At 44.0% G+C, this 25,113-nt stretch overlaps 1 protein-coding gene and 1 pseudogene across 2 annotated transcripts in view; one reads left to right on the top strand and one right to left on the bottom strand.

The window, feature by feature from the left end:
• Positions 1–1,542: 1,542 nt before the first annotated feature.
• Positions 1,543–2,784, top strand: LOC311365147 (relaxin-3 receptor 1 pseudogene; annotated as a pseudogene). The gene has a single exon. The product of its transcript is annotated as a relaxin-3 receptor 1 pseudogene (transcript).
• A 4,910-nt stretch (positions 2,785–7,694) lies between these two features.
• Positions 7,695–25,113, bottom strand: part of LOC311365320 (ras/Rap GTPase-activating protein SynGAP-like) — a gene marked incomplete at its 5' end in the record, with an annotated part of 37,236 nt that continues 19,817 nt past the window's right edge. The window contains 10 exons of the mRNA XM_084484833.1: positions 7,695–7,812; positions 8,925–8,997; positions 10,620–10,831; positions 12,457–12,618; positions 14,097–14,906; positions 16,374–17,036; positions 17,805–18,012; positions 19,653–19,843; positions 20,767–20,968; positions 23,156–23,392. Coding sequence (XP_084340959.1) covers positions 7,786–7,812; positions 8,925–8,997; positions 10,620–10,831; positions 12,457–12,618; positions 14,097–14,906; positions 16,374–17,036; positions 17,805–18,012; positions 19,653–19,843; positions 20,767–20,968; positions 23,156–23,392 — 2,785 coding nt within the window. The 3' untranslated portion in view covers positions 7,695–7,785. The remainder of the gene's footprint in view (positions 7,813–8,924; positions 8,998–10,619; positions 10,832–12,456; positions 12,619–14,096; positions 14,907–16,373; positions 17,037–17,804; positions 18,013–19,652; positions 19,844–20,766; positions 20,969–23,155; positions 23,393–25,113) is intronic.

The following is a 25,113-nucleotide window of genomic DNA, read 5'->3' on the forward strand; positions in this document are numbered from 1 at the left end:
AGTTTGTAATTATCTCATGTGGTCTTAGAAGCATTCATGTTTTATTAATTGATGCTGCTATATCAATTGTATTATTGCTTTTTTATTGAAAATTGTATTTTATTGGTATGATGTCCATAGTCCTATAGATAGATGGCCTATGCTACATAGTGTATAAGACAAGCAAACAATCATCAAACTAAACATAATAATTAGTTTAGGAGATTCATTCTTTAGTTTAGGAGATTTGGAATATAAGATTGAACAACAATTTAGAAACTGCATTTGCTTGAGCCTTTCAAACCAACAATTACAATAGTTATAATAATGGAAGACATAATCATAAGAAGGGATGATATGATAATGTATTGCTGTAAAATTTTCCATCATACACCTGAACCCACCATAGAATTCGATTGTGTTTCAGAGAAACTGTACCGAGCTTGTAGAATGCAGTTGTTTGTCTGTGCATAGACTGAGCTTTATTGTTTGTTTTATATTTCAACCTTCTATTTATGGGCTTCACCAATTTATGATCTTGACCATGACAACAACTAAGAGCCAATCCTTTTTTCCGAAATCTGACATCCAAAAACAATAACATACACTTATGTATGTAATGCCACATTGCTACAGAATTTAAAAAAACTAGGCTAAACTTATTTTCTGTGATTCAGTGAGATATGTCTTAAATTGGAGTCGTCGTTATTATTGTATGACAAATAAATACATCTGATTTGGTAACACTTAACAATAAGGGTACATGAATTAACCATAATGCAGTAATAAGCATTCTTATATATCATTAGCCAGGGGTAGCCAACAAGGTGCCCTAGGTGAGTCACCGCAGGGCATGTTCTAAAAATAGCAATAGTCCCCATAGACTATTGATGGAAGTTTGGAAATTTTATGTTATTTTTTAGTCAATAACATTGATAAAAAAGTTCAATATCGTGCGCATTTGCAGGGCCATGCCACTTTGTTTTTCAGGAAGTTGTATCAAACAAGTAGCCCTCCTTATTACTCAGTAACCTTGAAGTAGCGCTCAGGTTCAATAAGGTTGGTGACCCCTGGCTTAGGGCTTAGCAGAAGGGGTAGTTAGGTAGTTATATAAAAACCCTAACCCTAACTCTAACCCTATAAATTAAAAGCGTAGCTAACATGAACACCATTAGTAACCATTAAAACCAATGACAGTTGTTGACTGTTAAGGAACTGTTAGTTAATGCTAATTACTATGTTAATTAATGGTAATAATATACCGTTGTTGTAAAGTGTTAGCACTGATTTCTATGTAGATCAAAAAATCGACATCGAAATCAGATGTTATATATCATTTAGTTTGGTTAATCTGTGTTTTAGTTGAGCTACTCTGACACTCTCTGTGTCGACTGTAAGCCATAATAATTCGCCCTCCAACACACCTTTCAGTTGGAGAACGCCGTCTCCTCTTCGCCCTCTACACTCACACAGCTGGTCTGGAAGATTCTCTAGAAAGGTGACTCTCCAGAGGCGTCACTCTCCTCCACCCCGGGACCTCCTCATCGCGGCGCCCCCCCTGAGATGTCCAAAATGGACCTCAAGACCCTGGAGTTCTACAGCGACATGCTGAGCGTGTGTCGGGAAAACCCGTCCTGCAACAGCTCCCTGCTGCTGCTGGGCCGCCACAACGCCAGCGGCGCCGGCGTCTACGGCCTCAACTTCCCCGGCGACGGCGCCCCCTGGCTGCGGTTCCTCATCTCCCTGGTGTACTTCCTGGTGGCCACAGCCGGTATGGTGGGCAACCTGCTGGTCATGTTCCTGCTGTACTCCACGCGCACCATCAGCGCGGGTACCATCAACTACTTTGTGTTCCACCTGGCGCTGGCCCAGCTGCTCTTCTCACTGGCACTGCCCTTCTGGGCGGTGGAGATGGCGCTGGACTACAGCTGGCCCTTCGACGTGGCCACCTGCAAGGCCATCTCGCTGCTCACCTGCCTCAACGTGTACGCCAGCTGCTTCTTCCTGACCGCCATGAGCCTGACGCGCTACTGCTCCGTGGCCACGGCGCTGCGGCCCACCGCCGCCGCCGCCGCCCTCTGCCACCGTGGCTTCTGCTGCTCCCGGGTCGCCGCGGTGACCATCTGGGCGGGGGCGCTGGTCACGGCGGCGCCGCGCGCCGTCTTCGCCGACCTCATCAACGTGGGCCTGGGCAACGACACCGTGTGCCTGTTCCGCTTCCCGGACGGCACGGCGTGGCTGGGGATCAACCACCTGCTGAGGGTGGTGCTGGGCTTCCTGCTACCCTACGGCGTCATCGTGCTGTCCTACCTGCTGCTGCTGCGCTTCCTGTGCCGCCACAAGATGAAGGGCGTGAACCCCGGGCGCAAGTCCCACGTGTCCAAGTCGGTGGCGGTGGTGGTGCTGTCCTTCTGCGCCTGCTGGTTCCCCTACAACCTGCTGACGCTGTGGGGCGTGCTGATCCAGCTGGACATCGTGGACATCAGCCCTTCTTTCTACCTGGCGCAGACCTACTTCTTCCCGCTGGCCAACTGCCTGGCGTTCACCAGCAGCTGCCTCAACCCCGTGATCTACTGCCTGGTACGGCGGGAGTACCGCGCCGCCCTGCGCACCATGGTGCTCAAGTGCAGCCTGGCTGTGGAGTCCAAGGTGTACCTGCACCGCATCAATGCCGGCAAGGGCGAGGGCCCGGCCCGGCAGCTGGCCATCCCCCTCAACACGGTGTTCAGCCACACGGTTGCCTCGGATACGAGGAGGGACGCCCCGCCCTCCTACTCGGTCGTCACCGATCAGTCAGGAAACTAAAGCCGTTGATGTGTTGTTGTTGTTGTTGTTGTTGTTTTTTTGGAAAAGCCTTGAACCGTCGGTAAATGTTAAACAGCGGTGAAATGTTTGCGCTTTGTTCTTTAAGGGGGTTTTTGAGTCAAGGAAGCATTTTGGGTCAGTGTGAGATTTTGTTTCAAATTGTGAATTGAAGAATTAGAAAATTTAGACTTATTGTTATTTTTTAGATTTGATTTGACTCATCTCTCCTGTAAGTTACTTTGGTATTCTTCAATGTCTGCTAAATGCTTGCAAAAGGAATAGATAGCCCCTCTCTTCTCTCTATTCTTTACATAACGCCATCTTGAAGACATTATTGTATATTTAATGAATGTATTTCCAGTCATGCCTTATCGTTTTTAGCTTATAATAATTATAGGCAAAAATGGGAATTTTGCTCATGGTATTGCATTTTTCTGTCGCCATCTAGTGTTCGTTTAGCGTTACTCATTGGAATATGCATGATTAACAAATAAGTCGTGTTAACGTTGGATGAATGATGTGATCAATTAAGCTAAATTGAGACTTTAAGACCAATTAAGACTTAAACAAGCCTAGTGTTAAATCATGTAATGGGAGCTCTTTCGATCTGTAAAAAAAATAATTGCCATTTTGGTTATTTCAGTTTATTCATGTATTTTTCCCACTAAAATTGTAAATACACAAGTGTAAATATCAAACAAGGTAAATGTATCATGAAACCAAAAGATTTAAAACCAGAAAATTGCGTATCTAGCCCTACACGATAACATAGTCTACTGACTTTCTCCTTTTTCTTCCGATTATTATTACTCAACTTATTTGTATGTCATATCTTGTGATGCATAATATGTTGGGCAATAAGTCTCCAGAGAAATATTTAGAAGTATACAGTTTCTCCTTTGTCGTTTAAAGATGTTTTTCCATCCAGTTGAATAAACGTTGAAATGATTTATTCCAAATGAATGTGTGATACGTCAATTAGAAAAAAGAAAAGAAAAGAAAACCACTCATAAACAGAACTTTGAAATACTTTATGGATTTATTAATTTACTGAAATCACCGGGTAAATGAATGTCACAGGAGAAAATGAATACATTCTCTTTACTCAAAACATAACAAACCATATCAATCATATATACTTACACTAGTAATAATATGAAGCATGAATAATACCTACGATAGTTATCATTGTGAAATAAGCTACCAACGACTACATAACATTCACCACACAACACATCGGTTTTAGAGGGAAGGAGGGGGGGGGGGGGGGGGAATTGAGAATATGGCTTAATTCAAAGGAGGGGGGGGGGGGGAGCATGGCTTATTTTCAAAAAGAAAACATCAAGTCCTTTTAAGGTTTAACATCCAGTAGGCCTTAACTTAAGTTCCCAACCACACCATTTTAGCTAGCTTGTGACACCGTGCCAGTATTAGCTATTAGCTGCCAGGTCACCATTTTGTCTCACTCCCGAGTGCTATGGAGTTTGTTTCACGAAAACAATGATTCCAGTATGTATATGTATATATTAATATAAACATATATATACACACGCACACATCAAATATTCATTCAATTCTGAAGGTTAAGAATGCTTTCAAATAACAAACTTTAATAGTAGTATCCCGTAGTGCTTTTAAAATGATTATCACAGTTTTGAAATGAAAAGTTGCTCATCTTCAAATAACAAAACTGTCTAGTGCTAATTCGACTCCACTCAGGAGAAGCTATCACAATGCATTCAAATTATTTTGTGTCTCCATTTCTTTAATTTGGTATTTTAAAGTCAAACTAGATGTTTTGCCAGCAGTATCTCTTACAAAACAAACCAAAAACAACCACTCATTTCCCTTAGCAAACATGACATCCCGCTGAGATGTACTGTTCACATTTCACAAATCTAGCTAAAATAGGAGGAAAACCATAAAAAGACAAACTACTGAAAATGGAGGTTTTCAAGTACCACAGGGAGCAATGAGTCAGCGAGCTCACAAGGTAAATCCACCATTGTGTTCCGCTTACCGCTAAATCCTGACATTAGCTCACCATCTTCCTGTCATCCATTCAATTAAAAAGAAAAATAGTGGATGCTTTTTGGCCAATTAGAATCCGGTCGTTCTGCTGGGATTGGCAGAGAGTATATCAAAGTCAGGAATATTCTAAAAATAACCCAAGAGAAAAAAAGTTGACGAGGGCACAATTTGAGAGGTTTTAAGCGGCACTACTGCAGATTCAACATATCCACACAGGACAGTTGAACCGTGATAGACTCATCACATACTCCATCTTTTCCTTGCTCAGGGCATTAAAGTATTGTTTTTCAAACAATTGTAATATGCTTTATTGCAATACACTCCATAAATAACCATAAACTGTAGTGGCAATCCGACGCTATAGAAAGGCCTGGTTGTTTGGTAAGCAATGTACTATTTTAACCCCTGCCTTGGATAAATGTTTTACTTTATATGTAAATGTGGTTCACGTACGGCTGCCATCCCATAATTACATTCACAGGTTCTGCTCCATTATTGTTTCAAGGATGGCAGCAAGGAGAAGCTTTGAAAGCAATAAAGTTACCATGAATTTACCGTGCCAAAATACCCTGGTCTTTACAGAGTATCTGAAATACATCTGTATCATTAAATGTGTAGGCCATTTTGTTATTTGAAGGCTTTGTTTTCCCAGTACCATGAACATAATCTGTATAACTTATATTTGGCTTTGTAAAGGCAGATGGTCAGGATTAATAATATCAATAATGCAATCTGAAATATAAATTATTCAAGCCTACATACAAAGCCAGGTAACACACACTGCTTATGTATTTCGCACCTTACTATAAAAAAGACATAAAATATACAAAGTCGCTTTTTCTTTTGTATATTGGCGATCATGGCCATGTGGCTTCAAACTATAAGGCAGTCAACTCCTTAACGCACGTCTTGTAGATTTTACCCTATGTAATCCATTGTTGTGCTATTGTTGTCTCTCCCTTCCACACAATCTTTACGTCTCTGTTAATATCACGCTATATTCATATATTTTAAAAGGCAGAATGTCCGGTCTCTCCCAAAAAACCGAAGAGTCACCAGGTTAAATTCAAAACAAAACAAATCGATGTTAAATCTTTATATAATATGTAAATACTGAATCAGTATGTTGCGCCAGCCCCCTCGAGGAGTGACACACGGTACAGTTCAGTTTTTGCTCTTCCGTACATCTATGAAGCACATGCAAGTGTTGCACATCTATATTTAGAAGAGAACATTAAAGTAACTAACTACTGGCTAAAATACTGTTCTGTTTGATGATAATAATGATAATGATAATAATAATAATAATAATAATAATAATAATAATTTTATTTTATACAATGCGGCAAAATGAGCCATCAAAAGCAAAAGTAAATCAAAGCTAGAACGACAAAAAAAAAAGTATTAATACAAAATATCTATTACACAAATGTGAAGGAGATGCCTACTTGAAAATGTCAGGATATAAACTTGGCCTTGTGGTTTTAACTTTATGATTTTATTGATTTTAGTCATAGCTTTTAGTGCTTTGCTAGGTTTGGCCCGTAGCTATTAGTTCTCAGTTCAAGTGTAAACACACGAGATGCTGAATCAGGGCTCAACTCGTCACCCCTTAGACAAAGGACCAAAGGTATTCTCAGTTTCTGACACTTCCTGAGGATCTTCAGCTTCCAAAATAAAAGTCCATTATTTAAATAATTATTTCATTATAATAATATTATTATTTTACAAGCTAACTATATATATAATACATGTATACATTTCATTATGTTTATGTTTGCTGTATGTATGTTGTATGTATTCAAGTCTTTTTCTTGTCTTGATAAACTATCTGTAAACATTGCTGTTATTTAAAATGTATAACTGTAAGTACACCTGTGCATCACAAGTCAAATGGTTTAATGAAGATCTTTCTATCTAATAAATTGAGTCAAACGAAAAAAGAATGCATTACTAGTGCCAGATAAGAATATAGTGCATTATAGAAGAGTTGGAAACTGAAAGTTGTTGTTTTTTTTGTAATTTTTCTATTGTATACACCTGTACAATCAGAAGTACAGGTGTCATATACATCCGGTGTGGTGACATAAACATCCACTAGTTTCAAGAAACTTCTGTATGTGCGTGTAGACTATAGAGTTTAGTTTGGCCATAATTGAAGCAGCAATTAAGTACCTAAATGGAGTTTGTCTAGAAAACCTCATTAGAATCTGCACACTGTAATCAAAAGAAATAATAGTACTCATTAGTAAACATGTCATCTGTTAAAATCTATCATCTACATATTACAATAATCATGGAGTGACTCAAAAGGCTAAAGTAAAATACGTCGCTTCCCCTCTTCAGACGTATTTATAAAGAATAAGATATTCGCTTCAGTTTGTATTTCGCCCACATTCTAGCAGAGCTCTTCAGTGGGACAACCGCAGAAGTACACAGACGGTTCTTTAACGGCGTACCTGTTGTTACAGCGACCATGCAGCAGTTGGGCGGGGTGTGTGGAGGAAAACATGTCCTATCTTCCTCCTCAGACCAAGTGTTCTGCTGAAAAGTAAAAAAAAAAAACACTGTCCCTTTAAGTCCCAATGTCCCCAATAATTCACAGATCGTTCGTATCGTTCGGCTATGGGTCATCAGGCCGTAACGGTCCGTGAGGTGTTGGCTTGTCGTCCGGTGGACTGGTGCGGACGGATGCGTTCACATACATCGCCGCTTACGCTAAAACTGATTGTCAAGTTCTTTGTATAATTGTGCAAAAGTTTCTACAATATGTTGGGTGTCGTCCACGTTGTCATTTCCTGCTGTTGTTGTCGTTTCCCGGCATCCACTCCAGCTCTGATGGGTTATGGGTAGAAGCTTGGACTCCGAGCAGGTGTTGTGGAAAATGGACAAATAATGAATAGATTATGATAATGTTGAGTATAAAGTCAGGAGGAGGAGACTGAGAGAAGAGTCTCAGACCTCCGTGAGTCATGATCCATAGTTCTGGTTGACAAGCTGAGGAGAAAAGAGAAAATGCAATGATTACAATAATCCTGTTTTATACATATTGTATTTATACTTTTGTATATAGTAAACCTTAAATAGACCTATTGTATATTATATATATCATATATATCTATCTATTTTGTTAGTTTGAAATAAACAGAGATAAGTAATAAAGTAATAAAGTAAAGTTATTAGTACATTAAAGTACTCCTCAATAACGCATTTCTCGGAAAAGACCATGAACCAAAGAACTACAATGCCAACAGGTTAATTCCTGTTGGCAGTAGAAAAGACTGAAGTGGTCAGATCATTATTCTATTGATATCAACTATCAATAGAATCAGACAGAACACAAATAGTCGTCCAAACCTGGACACTACTTGACTAAAGTAGTTAGATACATACTTGTCGAACATGACAAACACAACACACAAAAGATATAAAACACTGAACCTTCATAAACATAGAAAGACAGTTAGGTAGGAGGTGTTGCTTCCAACTCCTTCTTTCAACCGAATGATTTAGTGAGTATTTAAGTGGAGGATTTGCCTTCTGGCAACAGCTGTTCTACAGAATTAACTAAATGATAATAAAACAAGAATCTGAATGCGGGGTTCAGAGTCAATCAAGGGCAGTAAATGCTGGAGGCAATTGTCAGTGGCTTCACACGACTCCTCCACGATACCGAGACTGAGAAAGAGAGCGTCTAGTGTCATAAGACCCATGCGTCATATCCTTCGCCCACCAGCCCGGTCTCAGCAGTACCAGGATATGCTAAAGATTCTGGAGGTTTACTGCATCGTGGCAGATGACTCAGCAGTTATTTTCCCCCCGTCGGTTTTGTATATTTTTAGAAACTAACTTTATCATCCATATTCTGTATGTAGATATATATACCTCAGGGGAAAAAAAGTTGATGAACTACACATGCTTTTACTTTGAAACTACCAACAGCTGGCCGTTTCAAAGTAAGAGTCTATGTAGGGTTGATTAGTTGAGTCGACGAGCTCTCAGCCTTTGTTCCTCTCCCTCACGACCACTAAACTCTGAGCCCCAAAGAGAAGAGGCCTACCATGTTTTTGGTTGACCCGGTCAACTCTCACGCACGCAGCACAACAAACCTGGTCGGTGAGGATTCGAGACTTGATATCAGGAACCGCTCCCACTCTCAGCTCGTCTTCCACCGCCATGAGTCTAAATATAGAGAGGGGAAAGAGGAAGCAAACACACACCAGCATGAAGCCAGATGCTGTTCTACCGCAGGGGGACATTTTTGCTTTCAATGATTTTAAAATTAAAATCTTTTTTTTTTTACTTACTTCTGGCTACATTCCCTTTACAGCTGTCCTGACAGTCTTCCCCCAAAACTGAACTGTCTTGGACATAGATAGGTTCACATTTCATCAAACCACTAGCCTAGCTGACCCTCGCACAGACACAAATGGGTTGTAGTTAAAAGTACCTAACGCATATTTAACTCGACACTCTTCAATCGCTGGAGTTAGTTACATGGCGAACGTATGTGTATATACTTAAGCTACATTAGACATTTCACTAATATCACACATCTCTAAATGAAAAAAATCAAGTCCAACTCTTGAAATCTTTCTGTTCTGTTCTACAGAAGTTGTCATCTAATAAGATACAACGATTAACAATAACAGCAGACAACAATGACATCTTGTAAGCGCAACGCAGCACATCCCAACCTTTTGTGGCCGTTTCACCCCTTCTGAGGCGACCCCCAACCTCTTGAGGGTCACACTCCCATAATATCAAAGTGGGCCAATACAAGTATGCATATCGCAAGGGATTAGTGGTAGTGTGCTCATGGCTATGATTCAATTAGTCACTCCACATCTATATACAACAGGACCCTTATGAGACCCTTCAAAGATTTTTTAATTATGTTTTTTCGTTAAAAGTGTCAAATATGAATATCGTATCATTCCGCAATCTCCCCATGAGACCCCATATGCATTCCAGGGGTACCGGCCAAAGGTTGGCAAACACTGCAATAACAAAACATTTGCAAAGCGGATAACACAACATGAAGACATCTTTTTTTGTACAACAGTGGAGCACAAGAATATTTTCCAAAATTTTCTATTGAGGTCTCGGACTCTAATGAATGTCCACAGTGTACATGTAGAAATCATTGAGCAAAAGCCCCCCTACCTGTGTTAAAGGGGAACCCCCACACTCGGCTCATTTCTGGTATAAGAGAGTTCTGCTTTGTACACGTGAAGAAATAAAACTGTTGTGTTGCGTTACAAACTGTTGCATCTCACACTCGAAGAGTATGCACTGGACGATAAAGTCTATCTCATCTAATCTATCTTAACTCTTTAGTGGAATAAAAAGAGGAAATGTTGGACCGATGTCATCGGCCCGGTGATTTCATGTTTCATTTGGTCCCAACAGGACCTCTGATGTCGGTGATTAACCCTGAAGTGCAGTTTACGTTGCAGATCACGGTGTTTTCCACAACAAACATCGCAGCAGAACTCTCTTGTATTAGAACGTAAGCTAGCGTGGCGGTTTCCCTTTGACCAAAGATCCCCACAAACATCCCTGTGTATGATTTCTTTGGTGAAAAACATCACGCTAAATAACATAACAACGCCAGAGAGAGAGCGAGAGAGAGAGAGAGAGAGCCAGAGCCAGAGAAAGAGAAAGACGTCAATTTCAATGTCAGAGTCACACAGTGTGTGTGTGTGTGTGTGTGTGTGTGTGTTTGTGTTCATGTCTGCGCACGCATGTACATGTGTGCCCACACATGTGTGTGTTTCCATGTGTGTGTGCGTGGGTGATACCTGTTGATGATGCCCTTCAGCTGGCCGTCCTTCTCCACCTGCTGCTGCTTGAGGCGGCGCTCGCTGTCGTCCAACCGGCTCTGGTACTGCTGCAGGATCTTGCTGGTGGTCTGCTCCTGGCTCACCAGCCGCTGCTCGTACTCCTCCAGCTTACGGTGGGACATCTTCAGACGCTCCTTCAGCGAGTAGATCTCCTCCTCGTACTCCCGCGCCTGGAGGAGGAGGAGGAGGAGGAGGAGGAGGGGAATGAGGAGGAGGAGGAGGAGGAGGGGGAAGAGGAGGAGGAGGAGGGGGAGGAGGAGGAGGAGAAGGGGAAGGGGATGAGGGGGTAGGCAGAGGAGGAGGAGGAGGAGGCGGGGGAGGGGAAGGAAGAGGAGAAGGGGAAGGGGATGAGGGGGTAGGCAGAGGAGGAGGAGGAGGAGGCGGGGGAGGGGAAGGAAGAGGAGAAGGGGGAAGAGGAGAGGGAGAGAGGGAGAGAGGAGAAGGGGAAGGAGGAGGGGGACAAGGAGGAGGAGGAGGAGATGGGGAAGGAGGAGGAGGAGGAGGAGGAGAAGGGGAAGGGGGAGGAGGAGGAGAAGGGGTAGGAGGGGGAGGAGGAGGAGAGGGAGAGACGAGAGGGAGTTTAGGGGACTTTGTAAATACTATAGCGGACATCTTGGTTCTAAGATCCACTAGCTTGGTGAGGCCAGTGTTTAGAACAAGCATGGAGCCAAGATGGATACTCTGAAAAGGGCCCATTGGAAACGGCCTCCATTGAGGATAAACAACAGCCTAATTATTATCCTCTGCACTATAGTTTTCAAAATGAGCAAAGACTTCTATTTTTACCCATTGTTTCCTAATTTACATCTGTACGTATTCGTTTAATGTATTGCGTTTTAGTTTTTACGATTATTATCTACCTTTTGCAGATCCTATTAAACTTTTTACCCACTTTGGCAATAAATGTAAATTAAGAGTTTTCATTAAGAGAGAGACAAAGAAAGAAAGACAGAGAAAGAGAGAAAGAGAGAGGTAGAGGTAAATGTCAGTGTTGTTAGAGATTGTGTGGTCAAAGACCTGCGCTGGGATACCATCATAACCTTTGGCGTACATAATGTGGGCAACTTTTTCACCTTTAAATGTTAATTGCCAATAACGGTGGACAATAACGTATGGAAAGTGAAGGTACAATTTAAAACAAAGCGTAGGCCTACTTCACTTCATGCATTCCTTATTTGAGTTCAACCTGTTCTGTGGTTACCCTTTCACTGCCATTAGTAACCAAACAAGATTAGAAACACAATGCATCGCCTCAGTGGAGGATTTTAACACCGGAGGACCTAAATGTCACACGTCTTCTGGAATCTAGTTCTATGAAGATTTAAAAGTAGTGCAAATAACTATAACTTTAGGATTGGAAATGTTAACGCTTAAAAAGTCCCCCACACAGAAATAATACACACACACACAGACAAACTCACACACACATACAAAAACATAAATACAACCCAATAGAGACATACATAGAGAGAGACACATACACCCACACACACACACATACAAAAACATAAATAAAACCCAATAGAGATACACATAGAGAGAGACACACATGCACCCACACACACACACTGACACAAACGCACAAATAAAGTCATCCAGTCCCAAAGCGTGGGCCGTCGCTTTCATTTAAATATAATTATTCATCCAAAACAAAGCATTGTATTCTGAGTCCAAAACGACTTCGAAATAAGACACCGCCTCATTTCTCGGGCAACTAGAGTATACTTGAGAGAGAGAGAGAGGGGGCGGGGGGAGAAAATAAAACTTAAACACAGAACCAGACGGTTTCTGGTACCCTTTCTAGCCGGGACTCGTCCATGCTCTTGGAGTACTCCTTCAGCTGGTTCTCACGGTCGGGGCGCAGGCTCTCGATGTCTGCCGAGAGGTGGGGCATGTTGGACACCCAGGCCACCGTCCGCTCGTTGAGGCCGGGCGTGGCCAGGGTCGACGGGGACGCCTGGGGAGACAAGATGTGCCGACGCTTGGGTCAGGTCAAGGCTTTTGTTTTTTGTGCACTCATTGTGTGATTAAAAAAAAAGTTTAATAAAAAACTTTTTAAAATATATATATTTTTTTTGTTGTTGTTGTTGTTTTATTAAAAATAAAATAAAAAAAACACTTTTTTTTTTAAATTTGGCCATGGTTAGTCATTTTTTATATCTTGTCAATAAAAAGTATTTAAGTCATTTTTATCTTGTGCCTCTTGTTTGTTTTGTTGTTATTCTGTTCTGAAGAAAAAAAACACCAGTAGACCAACTGTCTCGTCCTCAATGCTAAAAATATGCTAGCAAGCTTTTTCTGGGTAATTGAATGAAACATTAATCATCAGCAGTTCATCAATGGCCAGCTGGACGATTACAACAGAATGAATCACAAAATAGATTTGGGATTGAGCTCATTACTATGTCCCAATGCTACAGCAGCACATCAGTGCGATTGTAGCATAGTATTCTCCTGCTTACCATTTTACATCTAACATTATTAAAAGGAAGCTAAAACTATCATGTTCTCTGCTACTGATAGAAAACCAACTAAACAACCAAAAGACTACACACAGAGCCCAGCATTAGCCCGGTGGCTAGCCTTGTTGCTAATTCCTTGCTCTAATGAACTACAAGGGAGTGAATCATACATGGTTTTCCGTCATTAAGCTCTCTCAACCTCCGCATTGGCTCGCAGGCGTTTCCGTGCCACAAAGGGAGTCTCAAATATTTATGCATTTCAAATGTGCTTAATTATCTTAATTTGTATGCATGAGAGAACGATTTTCACACAATAGCATAAATACTTTCTTTCCTAATTTGTTATTTAAGTTAATATTTTTCTCGTCTCTCTTTCCATCTTTCTATCATCTGTCAGTCAGCTAGAAAATATTTAGCATAAACGTTATACTAATCATTCTCTCTTTATTGCATGATTTGGCAACACTTAGCTTAAGGGCACATGAATGAAGCATCAATAAACATGAATCAATGCAGTATTATTATATAGAATTAGCATAGGGGATAGGGTTGGGTTTTGGGTTGGGATAAGGTTTAGTGGTTTAGGGTTATGACCCTAACCCTATTAAATAATGTTAAAATAACACCTCAATGTAATGTAGGCATGAACACCATTAGTAAACATGAACACAATTACTAAATAATTACTAGACCATAACTGGTCTAGTAATTCTGTTTATTAACTGTTAGTTAACTGTTATTTCACTGTTAGTTAATACTTTTTACTGCATGAACTAATGTTAATAAATGGTTACTTTATGGATGATTAATGCACCCTTATTGTAAAGTGTTTTTAAAGTTGTAAAGCCTTTATTACTTTAATAAAGCGAATTGCTTTTGCTCATTCTTTCTCCACCAATAATCCAGTCATCAATGAATCAATACATAATTGCTACTGCTGGCTAAAGGACACAGGTGTGTGTGTGTAGCTCACCTGTTTGCTGGCCACCGGCTTAAGCAGGTGTGGCTGGGGCGGCTGGAGCTGCGAAGGGGCGCTCTTCTTGCTGCTCTTGGTGGGTGTGTCTGTGGACTCCTCCCCCGCCCCCGCCCCCGCCCCAGGCCCCGCCCCCTGGTTCTCCCTGACCGAGCTGGTCTGGTACGGCAGGCCCGGAGCTGGGCTGTCTGTCGCTGCATTCTGGGACTCCTGTTGCTGCTGCTGCTGCTGCTGCTGTTGCTGCTGCTGCTGCTGCTGCTGTTGTTGTTGTTGTTGTTGTTGTTGTTGTTGTTGTTGTTGTTGTTGTTGTTGTTGTTGTTGTTGTTGTTGTTGTTGTTGCTGTTGTTGTTGTTGCTGCTGCTGTTGCTGTTGTTGCTGTTGCTGTTGTTGAAGTTGTTGTTGTTGATGCTGTTGAAGCTGCTGCTGCTGAAGCTGTTGCTGTTGTTGTTGATGTTGCTGCTGTTGATGCAGCTGTTGATGAGGCGACGGCTGCAGCGGCTGCGGCTGCTGCTGTGATACCTGTGTCTGCAGCGGGCGGGGCATGGGCTGGCGGGGCATGCCAGCGAAGCTGGCGTCCTGTGACTCCAGGAGGAGGTTCCTGCTCTGGGGGCGAGCCCTGGGGGGCGTGGCCGTGTTGACGCTGCGCTGCGAGCGCAGGTGCTGGCCCGGCGACGGGCCCACACCGGCCATGGACGCCTGGCGGGAGTGGTGCAGCACGGTGGTGGGGGGCGTGGCCAGAGAGGCGGGGGTGCCCGTGCCCGTGGAGGTCTGGGAGGTCATGCCCATCATCATCTGCTGCTGCAGGGACTCCTGGCAGAGAGAGAGAGGAACAACAGCTTTACAAATGACAGGCAAAGCTCTGTTACTCTGATTCATCTCAATAGACCCATTCGTCAATGTACCGTGATGACATTAGTCCGCTAAGTGATTAAAGATAGGGTAGGTAATTTGAAGGAAACCAGCCAGAGCTGACTAGATTTTGAAGTGATCCGACGCAAAAAGTCCCAGCCCTCTCTCGTGCCTCCTTTCAAAGCCACTTAACCGAAACAGGTGACTAGCACACTAGCTTTAGCTAAAGGTCGGCCAAGCCTTGTGGAAGACTCCGGTCAAGCGCAACGATTGCCCGGCGAGAGTGCGGGCAGGTAGCATGCTAGGTCGAGATGTCAAGTGATGCAAAGAGAGTTTAAAAAAATAGGACAAAAATACTCCCAAAATAAATTGCTTATTCTCCCTTTAATGAAAATGTGAGCTTTAAAAAATGATCCCTGCCCTGATATTCAAATTAATCTAATCAAAAAGCAGCGATCAGAACAAGTCATACCAACGTACATGGACTAAAATCAACAGGTTAATGAACGCGTAAGAGAAGGACGAGAAAAAGGCATAACTAACAAACAAGCTTGGAAACGCCATGACTCGGCTATTTATGTACAGATTGGTCACACTTCTGTGCAGACAAATTGGGACATCATCTGACAACACAAATACCCGAAAGTGTGAAGAAAACGTGGGCTGGAGGAAGTGGACCATCCAAAAATGCCTGACTGTTTGGGTGAAATAACGACGCACAGGCCAGCTAATATTAAGATGATATATACAAAACTTTAGCTGTCTTTGTCCTTATGTGTTCAGGGGAAAAGGGAAAATTCAAGATGAGGGAAACAAGTACAGCAATGCGTATTATACAAGTGTATTATACAAGGTATTTTACCAGCTGGTAAAATACCAGCTGGTCAAAACACACTTCCTGTCCTGACGGTCACCTTTGGTCCAATCTGCTTTGAACCGCTTCATTCATCCTATCGTAAGTATTATCATCTATGCAGCCAGTCTGTGGAGGGGGCTTCACAGACACCACACCTCCCCCTCAACGGACACTACCTACTCCCATCCACAGACACCCCACCTCCTCTCATACAGACACCACCTCCCCCTCCACAGTCACACACCACTCAACCCCCACAGACACCCCACCTCCCCCTCCACGGTCACAAACCGCTTCCCCCCTCACATACACAGCACCTCCCCCTCCACAGACACCCCCACCTCCCCCTCCAGACACCCCGCCTCCCCCTACACAGTCACAAACCATTCCCCTGCCACATACATACCACCTCTCCCTCCACCCTCACCACCTGCTCTCCATCCACAGACACCCCCCTCTCCCCCACAGTAACCACCACCTCCCCCTCCACATTCACCCTAACCTCCCTCCAAACACACCTCACCTCCCTCTCCACAGACACCTCCATCTCCCCCCCCTCCACCCGGACGTACCTGGACCTGCATGGAGAGCTGGCGCCAGGCGAAGTCATTCTGGCCCAGGCCCTGGCCCTGGTTCTGCCGGGTGAAGTCGTCGCTGTAGCTGTGCGAGTGCACGATGCTGGGCTGCACCAGGCTCGTCTGCGTGCGCAGCGCCGACAGGTCCTCGCTGCGGGAGAAGGCGCTGTTCCCGAAGGCCGCCGCCGCCGACGGCCCGCCGTAGTCCAGGTGTCCGTTCTCCGGCTCGGGGGCCAGCAGCACCGGGGGCGGGGCGTGCTGCCCCTGGCCGTGCGCGTGCGCGTGGGCGTGGGCGTGGGGGTGCGGGTGGGCCGGGGAGTTCTGCGAGGCCAGGTGGAACAGGGGGTTCTGGAAGGAGAGGGGGTAGTGCATGGCGGCGGCGGCGGCCTGCTGCTGCTGGGAGAGAGACTCGGTGGGACCGCCGATGTGGCCCATCTGGCCGTGACGCAGGCCCGACCCGCTGGACCCCCCGCCGCCGCCGCCGCCCCCCATGCGGAGCGGGCCCCCGCCCCCGCCCAGGTTGCCGAAGCTGTGGCCCAGGCCGGCGATGGAGGCCTGGGAGGAGGTGAGCATCTCCCCCACCGAGTTGAGGTTGGAGATGCTGTTCATGCGCGAGTCCTGCAGGTCCATCATGGACACGCTCTTGTTCACGCTGTGGACCTGGGGGAGGAGTCACAGGAGGACACACACGGGGAGTAAGGCATCGTCGGGCAGACATGCGTCTTGCTGCAGTTTGTAGTTTTTTCAAGGGTTCAGGAAAAGAATACATTTTATATTTTTGTGCCGACTTTCTTCACAACAAATGTCAGTCGTTGTAATGTCAGTTTAATGAAGAAATGTATGGGAAGATATTCGTCAAAATCAAAATGTCTTCTTCTTTGTGTTCAAGATGCAACAGTGAAACACTGTGGGTAAGTGAAGCCATAACAAATGCATTTAATGTTCGTTAATAAAAATTTTTATCAAGGTGATAAAATAAGGTGTCTCTGAGCAAGGCACCTAACCCTAACTGCTCCCGACAGCTGGCTGTCGCCTTGCATGTTTGACTCCACCGTCAGTGTGTGAATGTGTGTATGAATTGTGAATTTTAGGCAATATTGTAAAGCGCTTTGAGTGGCCACTGGTTAAAAAAGCCCTTTATAAATGCAGTCCATTTTATATATATATATATATTATCTTCCTTCTGGTTTAATCTGAATCCAAAAAACACAACAAAAACCATCATGAGTTCACATCCCCGTAACCTCCAGGTGATGACGGGGTGAGGGGTGCTGTTGGGGGTGGATCGGGTGCTGTTGGGGTGGGTCAGGTGCTGTTTGGGGAGGGTGGGGTGCTGTTGGGATTGGATAGGGTGCTGTTCAGGGTGGGTGGGGTACTGACAGGGTGGGTGGGATCATGTCGAGGTGTGTGGGGTGATGTCGGGGGTACCTTGGGGTCGGGCTCGGTGATGTCTGAGCTGCTGGTGCAGTAGGCGGGGCTGGAGCGGGCCAGGGGGGGCCGCGTGACGTAGAACACCTCCCGGGAGTTGGAGCGCAGGTCCCTCTCGGCGTTGCGCCTCATGTTGAGGTGGGAGGAGAGCGCCTCCACGGCCGACAGCCCCGTGGTGGGGGAGGGCAGGCGGGAGATGTCTATGGAGCTGCGGGGGGAAAGGTGAATGAGGACGTTAATGCTGATGAGAACATTATAATAGTGTTGACATGGGTGATGGTGGGAATGCTAACTTATAGTGGGAATGCTAAATTATAGTGGGAATGATAACTTACAGTGGGAATGTTAAATGATAATATTCCTGCTTAACGCTATTGAAAATGTGAATGCTAAATGATAAGGTTAATGCAAAATGTGAATGGTAATGATTAGGGATGCACCGAAATGAAAATTCTTGGCCGAAACCGAAAACCGAAAATGAGGAAACGAAGGCCGAAAACCGAAAACCGAAACACCGAAATAAATTATTATGCCAATTATTAGTAGCCCTACCATTGCATTTATAGCTATGACTGTGTACTAACCGCACTAAAATCAAGGCATTGCAATTCAAAGAATAAATCAATTACAATTATTAAAAGTATAAAAATATTTATTTAGCACTGAAAAAACAACAACACCATTTTCCGTTTTGCACTTTGCAAACGGTCCCTAAGCTTGCGGATGATAGCCGACAGCTCATAGAATCTGTCGGCACTTTGCGGACGGTCCCTAAACTCGCGGCTGATAGCCGACAGCTCATAGAAGCTGTCTCATAGCGAGCCGTCGCTAAAGACGGCTAGTTTGGATGAAAATATATATATATATATATGGAAATATGCCCACACCGCAGACATGTTGGCGCAGAGGCGCTTATCCAGAAAAGCATGTGCTGGCCGCGGTTTTTGTTCGCGTCATCACAATTTCCTGTTTCGACCGTGTTGTTTCTGTGATAAAAGTGAAAATTTTCGGTGGCCGAAATTTCGGTGCATCCCTAGTAATGATATATTATAATGCTAATGCTTCATGATAATGTGGATGCGAAATTATCATGTTAATGCTAAATGCAAATGTTCCTGCTATATGCTAATGACAACACTAAATGATAATGTTATGGAAAAATGATAATGCTAGATATTGAAAACTAAATGATAATGTGGACGCTAAATGTGCATGATTCAGATTGAAGGCTCAGATCGAAATTCAAATTGCAATCTGTTTGACTGTTTAGTTGTGTGTGCCAGGGAAACCAAGTTTAACAATCTTTTTTTTTTCGGTCATTTGAAATTGGAGGTGTTAATTAAGGCATCTGTTCATCAAGGTCACAATCCGCTGGAGCTCGGCAATCCCAATGTCAGTTACAGGCCGATCGCATCATCATCATTTATCACTTTAACCTTTAAACAAAAAGGAAATGTCCATTCCCAGCTCAAGGGTGGCCCTCACAGGTACACCGTCGGGTCTGAACCCAGAACCCAGTATTATTATTTGTTTTTATATATTTTTTGAGTATATTTGAGCATATATTTTTTTGAGTATATTTATTTTATTCATTAAATATTTTATAGAAAATTACAGCTGGATACATATTTGTGCATTATTTTCTGTTTGAACATTTTGTGTATTTTCTTAAGGGGAAATTTCTCAGTTACAAAGTAGTTTTTTTGGAGAGAAATGCTGAATAAATGCATCATGTTTTCAAACTGAAAAAGAATCGTTTGAATAATCATGATTTCAATACTGACCATTATTATGTTTTTTTTACATAATGGAGCAGCCCTGACTGAAGCTGAAGGTGAACAGCCGTACCTGTTCAGGTCTCGCATCATGAGGTTCTGGAAGTCGGAGGACATCATGCGGCTGAAGGTGGGTCTGGAGAAGAGGCGGTCCTTCTGGGTGTCTGGCTGGTGATTGGCCGACATGTGCAGCTGGGGGTTCCTCAGAGCCACGCTGATGTCGTTCAGCAGGCGAGGCAGGGGCCCCAGTTTGAGGATGGCATCCTGGGGACAGGGATGGTGGGTGGGGGGAAGGTAAAGGGGAATTTGAGTCAAGGGAATTCACTCTGCCATGTTTGTGAGCTTCTTTTCTGGTTATTTGAAAATGTGTTTTTATGGAGAGGAGGAGAGAGTTCTTTGTCGACACTGAAATGCGACGAGGAGCACAACTAAAATGATTCAGATTCATTCAGGATGTTTCTTTGCTTTACCTGCACGGAAATGTCAATATCACTGCAGTAGCACCACAGTGATATTACTTACTGGTGAAACTATCAGAGCTCTCTCGTGCTCTCACTCTCTCGCTCTCTCTCTCTCTCTCTCTCTCTCGCACTTTCTCTCTCAGTGTCCTCCATCTCACCCTCACACTGTTATTATCCAGGTTTATTATAAAGAACAATAACCCCCACTGGTTATTTTGGGTACAAGAAACATCAATATCACACAGACTTTATCTGTTCTCAGCCTCCCTCTGAGTCACGTCGGATTAGAGAGTCTAACCAAATGTATTTTCCAAAATGAGGAGATTTTAGCACTACCACAAATCCCTATATGAAAAACAGTGGAATACAATACATACAATGCATTATACAGTGGTTTATATACACAAAGTCAGGCAGCTCATGTGAAAAGAACAAAAGCAGAATTGATGGAGTTACTCTGTTGCATGCTTTTGATTGTTTTCAGCCTTTTTTGAACATTTACATCTAGGGGCATTTAGCAGACGTTTTTATCCAAAGCGACTAACAATAGTACTAACTATTTGTTAGGTTAACCCATTCCCCGTACACAACAAAGACAGCTCGGATAAGAGCCTTAAGCGGACCCTTCGCAGCCTTAACCCCCCCGTAGTCTCTTTGTACAACAGAGTCAACGGCCCAAATGTAAAAAACGTCAACCCCAAATGTCCAATTCTCCCGAGGGGTCACCTTGCTGAGCTGACCCATGACCTCCCACAGCAGGCTGTGCAGCACGGACAGCTCGCGGCCCAGGTCGATGTAGCCCTCGAAGCCCCCGGCGTTGCCCCCCGCCTCCATGTTGGAGATCTCATAGAGGAACTGCTGCATGGAGCCCCACTCCATCTCCAGGAACTCGTTCATGAAGTACAGGTACTCCTCCTTGGGCCCGAACCTGGGCGATGGTCAACAACGAGGGAACCACAAGGGCAGTGAGAGGTTGAGTCTATATCTGTGCTACGGAAATGCTATTTTTGGTTTCGGGGGGGGGGGATGGGGCAAGAAGAGCGTTGAAGCGACATTGAAGCGATGCAGTGGGAGCGTGGGAAGCCGTGTCTACACAGCGTGTGATCCGATATCCTTGGGCACAAGATAGTATGAAAAAGATTAACGCCGGCCTTTGTTTGGTTTTATGGATCGTTGCAGAATGAGGTTTCAGTTGATTCATGAGATGTCAATGGAAACTGGGAGGCCCCGCTGTGCACTTTGTCGTTCACCCAATTTGTCGTTCACCCTGTAAAACAAACTGGTGGTTGACAAACACTGGCGAGTTATGCAATTAATTAACAATTGATTACAGTTAAATGGTTAAGGCCTGAAGCACAGCAACATCTTAAGTGGGAACAGAATTAGAACTTTTTTGTGTCCTTGTCTTCACACAGTGAAGTCATATTCCATCCCACGCGCGCTCGCCATCCAGGCCAATTAAATCGATCAGCTAACAAGAAAATGTGTCAAAAAAATGCCAGCGGGGGGTGAAATAAATAGACCCTGTGTCGAAAAACCCCGGCTCTGCTACGCAAGACTCTTGAGCTCCGCCTGCGGGGTGGAAGTGCTCATTGATTAACACGGGAACCGAGTGAAAGTGGATTGAAAGTGGATGAAAGCTGCTCCATGCTTGAGGTCTGGTGTGAAATGGCCTTTAGGGTTAGGAGTCAGGGTTAGCGGTTCTGTACATTTTTTAGTACCTTTTAAATACAATTTAGAACACAATTTACTACTGATTTCATGGCGCAAAAGGCGTATAGGTCAAGGGACTGCATTCATAAAGCGTTTTTTCTGTTTCAGGTCTTACCGATTAATGATAGCGTGGCTCAGTCTGCCAGACGTCAATGTATTTACATTTTCCCATGGCTACAAGCTAGCTAACAAGAGGCTAGTAACTGTGTGTTCACACCAAACGCGATGGTGCAACACGATTCCACACAAAGTCAACGTAGAGACGCGAATCAGGCGAAAGTTGTCGCGGCAAAAACCTGCGACATTTTGCCCTGTCACGGGCGAGCGCGTTCACGAGGATTGGCAGCGAGACAAATTTCGCTGAAGTTGAAATATTTCAACGTTGCCGCGGCATTCGCATGAGACAGCCAATCAGCGTTCACTCCCTGGGTGAAGTAACGTAAAACAGCCAATCAGCGTTCAACCGGGCGGGCCAACCGTTCCCTGCACCGTTCCCTGGAGAAGAAAGTGATTGTTGCCGTTTGCGACTCCCGGAGCTCTATATATAAAATATAAATATCTATATAATATAATATAATATATACAATATATATAATATCACGGCACAAAGCGCCTTCGGATGATATTATGAACCCATAAACGACGGGCATTGCGACGTCTCTCCCTCTTCCACAACAGGTAAAGACATGCAATGGTGGTTATCTCGGCCATGGTTGATGAGAATGAATTGGCATGAAGCACCGTTGGCGGGCAAAAGACAAAATTCGCTGCGCGACAAAATTCGCCTGACATAACTGCACAGCGACAGATTATGATTTGTTGCACGACAAAACTTCGGCGACAGCGCGACCAGGCGAAAAATGTGTCTTTTGGTGTGAACACACAGTAAGCTAACTGTCAGTTTATCCCAGCGTTGCTGTTTGCCTGACAACATAAGTATTGTGCACACGCGTGAAATTATCCTGCCAGTGCAGATATCTACCCAACATTTAAGGGTTTGAGGCTTACTACTTTTCCTCAGAAAACAGAACAATATATATAAAACTATTTTTAATGCCTTTTAAAGCCTGAAATCGAACATTTGAAATGTAAGACTTTTAAAAGTGACATATTCTATTAGCCATTACAAACTGTTTTGTAAATCTGCCTCTTCTGACGTCACAAGTGTATGATGTACCTAGATGTATGATGGATAGATGAGCAACGTTTGCTACAGTCCACTGGGTAGGCTGGTAGACTGATCACGCCTGCTTGGGAGAAGAGGCAGAAGAGGCAGATTCACACCTGGTGGTGTAATATGTCACCTTTAAATACTTTGAATGCCTCCATTAGGTACACAGGGTAACCGCAGAGGTATTTAAAAGTATCTAAAAAACCACTCATGGACGGATGGTTCACTCACTTGCTGAAGTTGGCCAGGTTCTGGATGACCTTGGCGATGAGGGTGAGGGTGCGGGAGGTGCGCTCGGCGGGGTACTCCTGCGTGAGGTTGAAGAGCGACGGCGACATGATGGCGGGACACATGAAGCGCAGGAACAGCGAGGAGCTGATGAGCGTGTCGGCAAGGTCCTCCCGGCCGCGCTCCGCACACCGCGCTCGCCACGATGCAAACACCTCCTTCAGCTCCCGCGGGAATATGCTGCGAAACCAGGAGACCAGGAGAGCGGGATGAAGAACCAGGAGACCAGGATGAAGAACCAGGAGACCAGGAGAGTAGGATGAAGAACCAGGAGACCAGGAGAGCGGGATGAAGAACCAGGAGAGTGGGATGAAGAACCAGGAGACCAGGAGAGTGGGATGAAGAACCAGGAGACCAGGAGAGCGGGATGAAGAACCAGGAGACCAGGAGAGTGGGATGAAGAACCAGGAGACCAGGAGAGTGGGATGAAGAACCAGGAGACCAGGAGAGTGGGAAGAAGAACCAGGAGACCAGGAGAGTGGGATGAAGACAGCGGACATTGGTTTTAATCACAGAACTACACAATATTAAGCCTACATATAATTATCTGGTAAAGTACTTAAATAAAACTTGAAACATTAGCAGCAGCACTTAAGAATCCCCCTTGTTCTGAGAAAGGTAACAGTAAGATCACTAGCCCTGGAAACTTAACATAACATGTAGTACTGAACACAACTTAAATCATCCCTGAGGAAGGTGACAGTAAAATTAGAGGGCCTCTATTAAACAATTAAATGAAGATATAAGCTACCTCTCCTGAAACAAAAACATTCCTGTCTCAATGTGTTTTCAATAGACTCCTGACCTAGACCCCTGTATTTTTGTTCAGGAAAATAAGCATATTAACATGGTCTGGAGTAAGTCGTGTGCGCAGCCTGTTTACAGTGAGGCCAGCTGCTGAGAATACATGTTCAGATTTTAGTTTTTGTAGCGTGCTTCCAGGCGGGTAGTTACGGTCGCTCGAGAAGGGATATTATAACCTGGCTCCATGAAGTGTATTAACTCGAAATCCCTCGCTGTCAGTGGTGCTAATTGGCATCATATCTTTTTCGATCATGATGCCGCAAATCGTCTGAGTAGGCCTAATGCCCTCAGCTTTCCTGTCGTCGCATACTCGCCTTCCCATCACTGCGGCGATAGTCGGTTGTGAAGGCGATGGACTTCCTCCCTGCAACATGGCTGCATGCAGGTTTTGAAGGTGGTATCTTAGCGAACTCGTAGAGCTGCTGAACTTAAATGTAGTACCGCAGAGTTTACATTGAGCGTCTTTGTCATCATTAAGTTTGAAATGCTCCCATACTCCACTCCGTTTTGATCGCTTATGATCGTTTATGTGCCGGGTCTCTCGCCGCCCGCGAGAAACCTGCAGGTGTCTCGTAACGCGGGATAACCGTGTTAACCTATCCCGTAGGTTAACGCGGTTATCCCGTGTTAACCTACAATTAATTTAATTTAATCGATTAAATTATTTTCGACAATTAACCGATAGTCGTTTACATCCCTAGTTTGATGTATGTATGATATGCTGCTACTTGCCCCTGTCTCCTGCCCTATAGGAACCACTACTAATAAAGCCTTAGGGCTTTATTGTGCCATCCCTGACTATTTTTATTTTTATTTATATAACGTATGGCACAGGTTTCTGTTCCATATTTTTGTATCAAGAATGGTCAAATAAAATCAATCAATCAATCAAGAGTAGGGCTGGACGACGATCAAATTCAAACCGACATCGTGATTTAATGGAACGCGAAAAACAATTTTTTTCATTTTTTTGGGTGATTTGTTAACGTTCCTGACTGGAGATCAGTAAGATTCATATTTATTTTTCTTTTACAAAACAATAGTTAAATAAAGATGTTATAATATCAATTCAATTCATGCATCAATTCATCTCGACA

This window comes from Micromesistius poutassou (assembly GCF_964030765.1).
Source record: "Micromesistius poutassou genome assembly, chromosome: 20".
In the NCBI taxonomy this organism is placed as follows: Eukaryota; Metazoa; Chordata; class Actinopteri; order Gadiformes; family Gadidae; genus Micromesistius; species Micromesistius poutassou.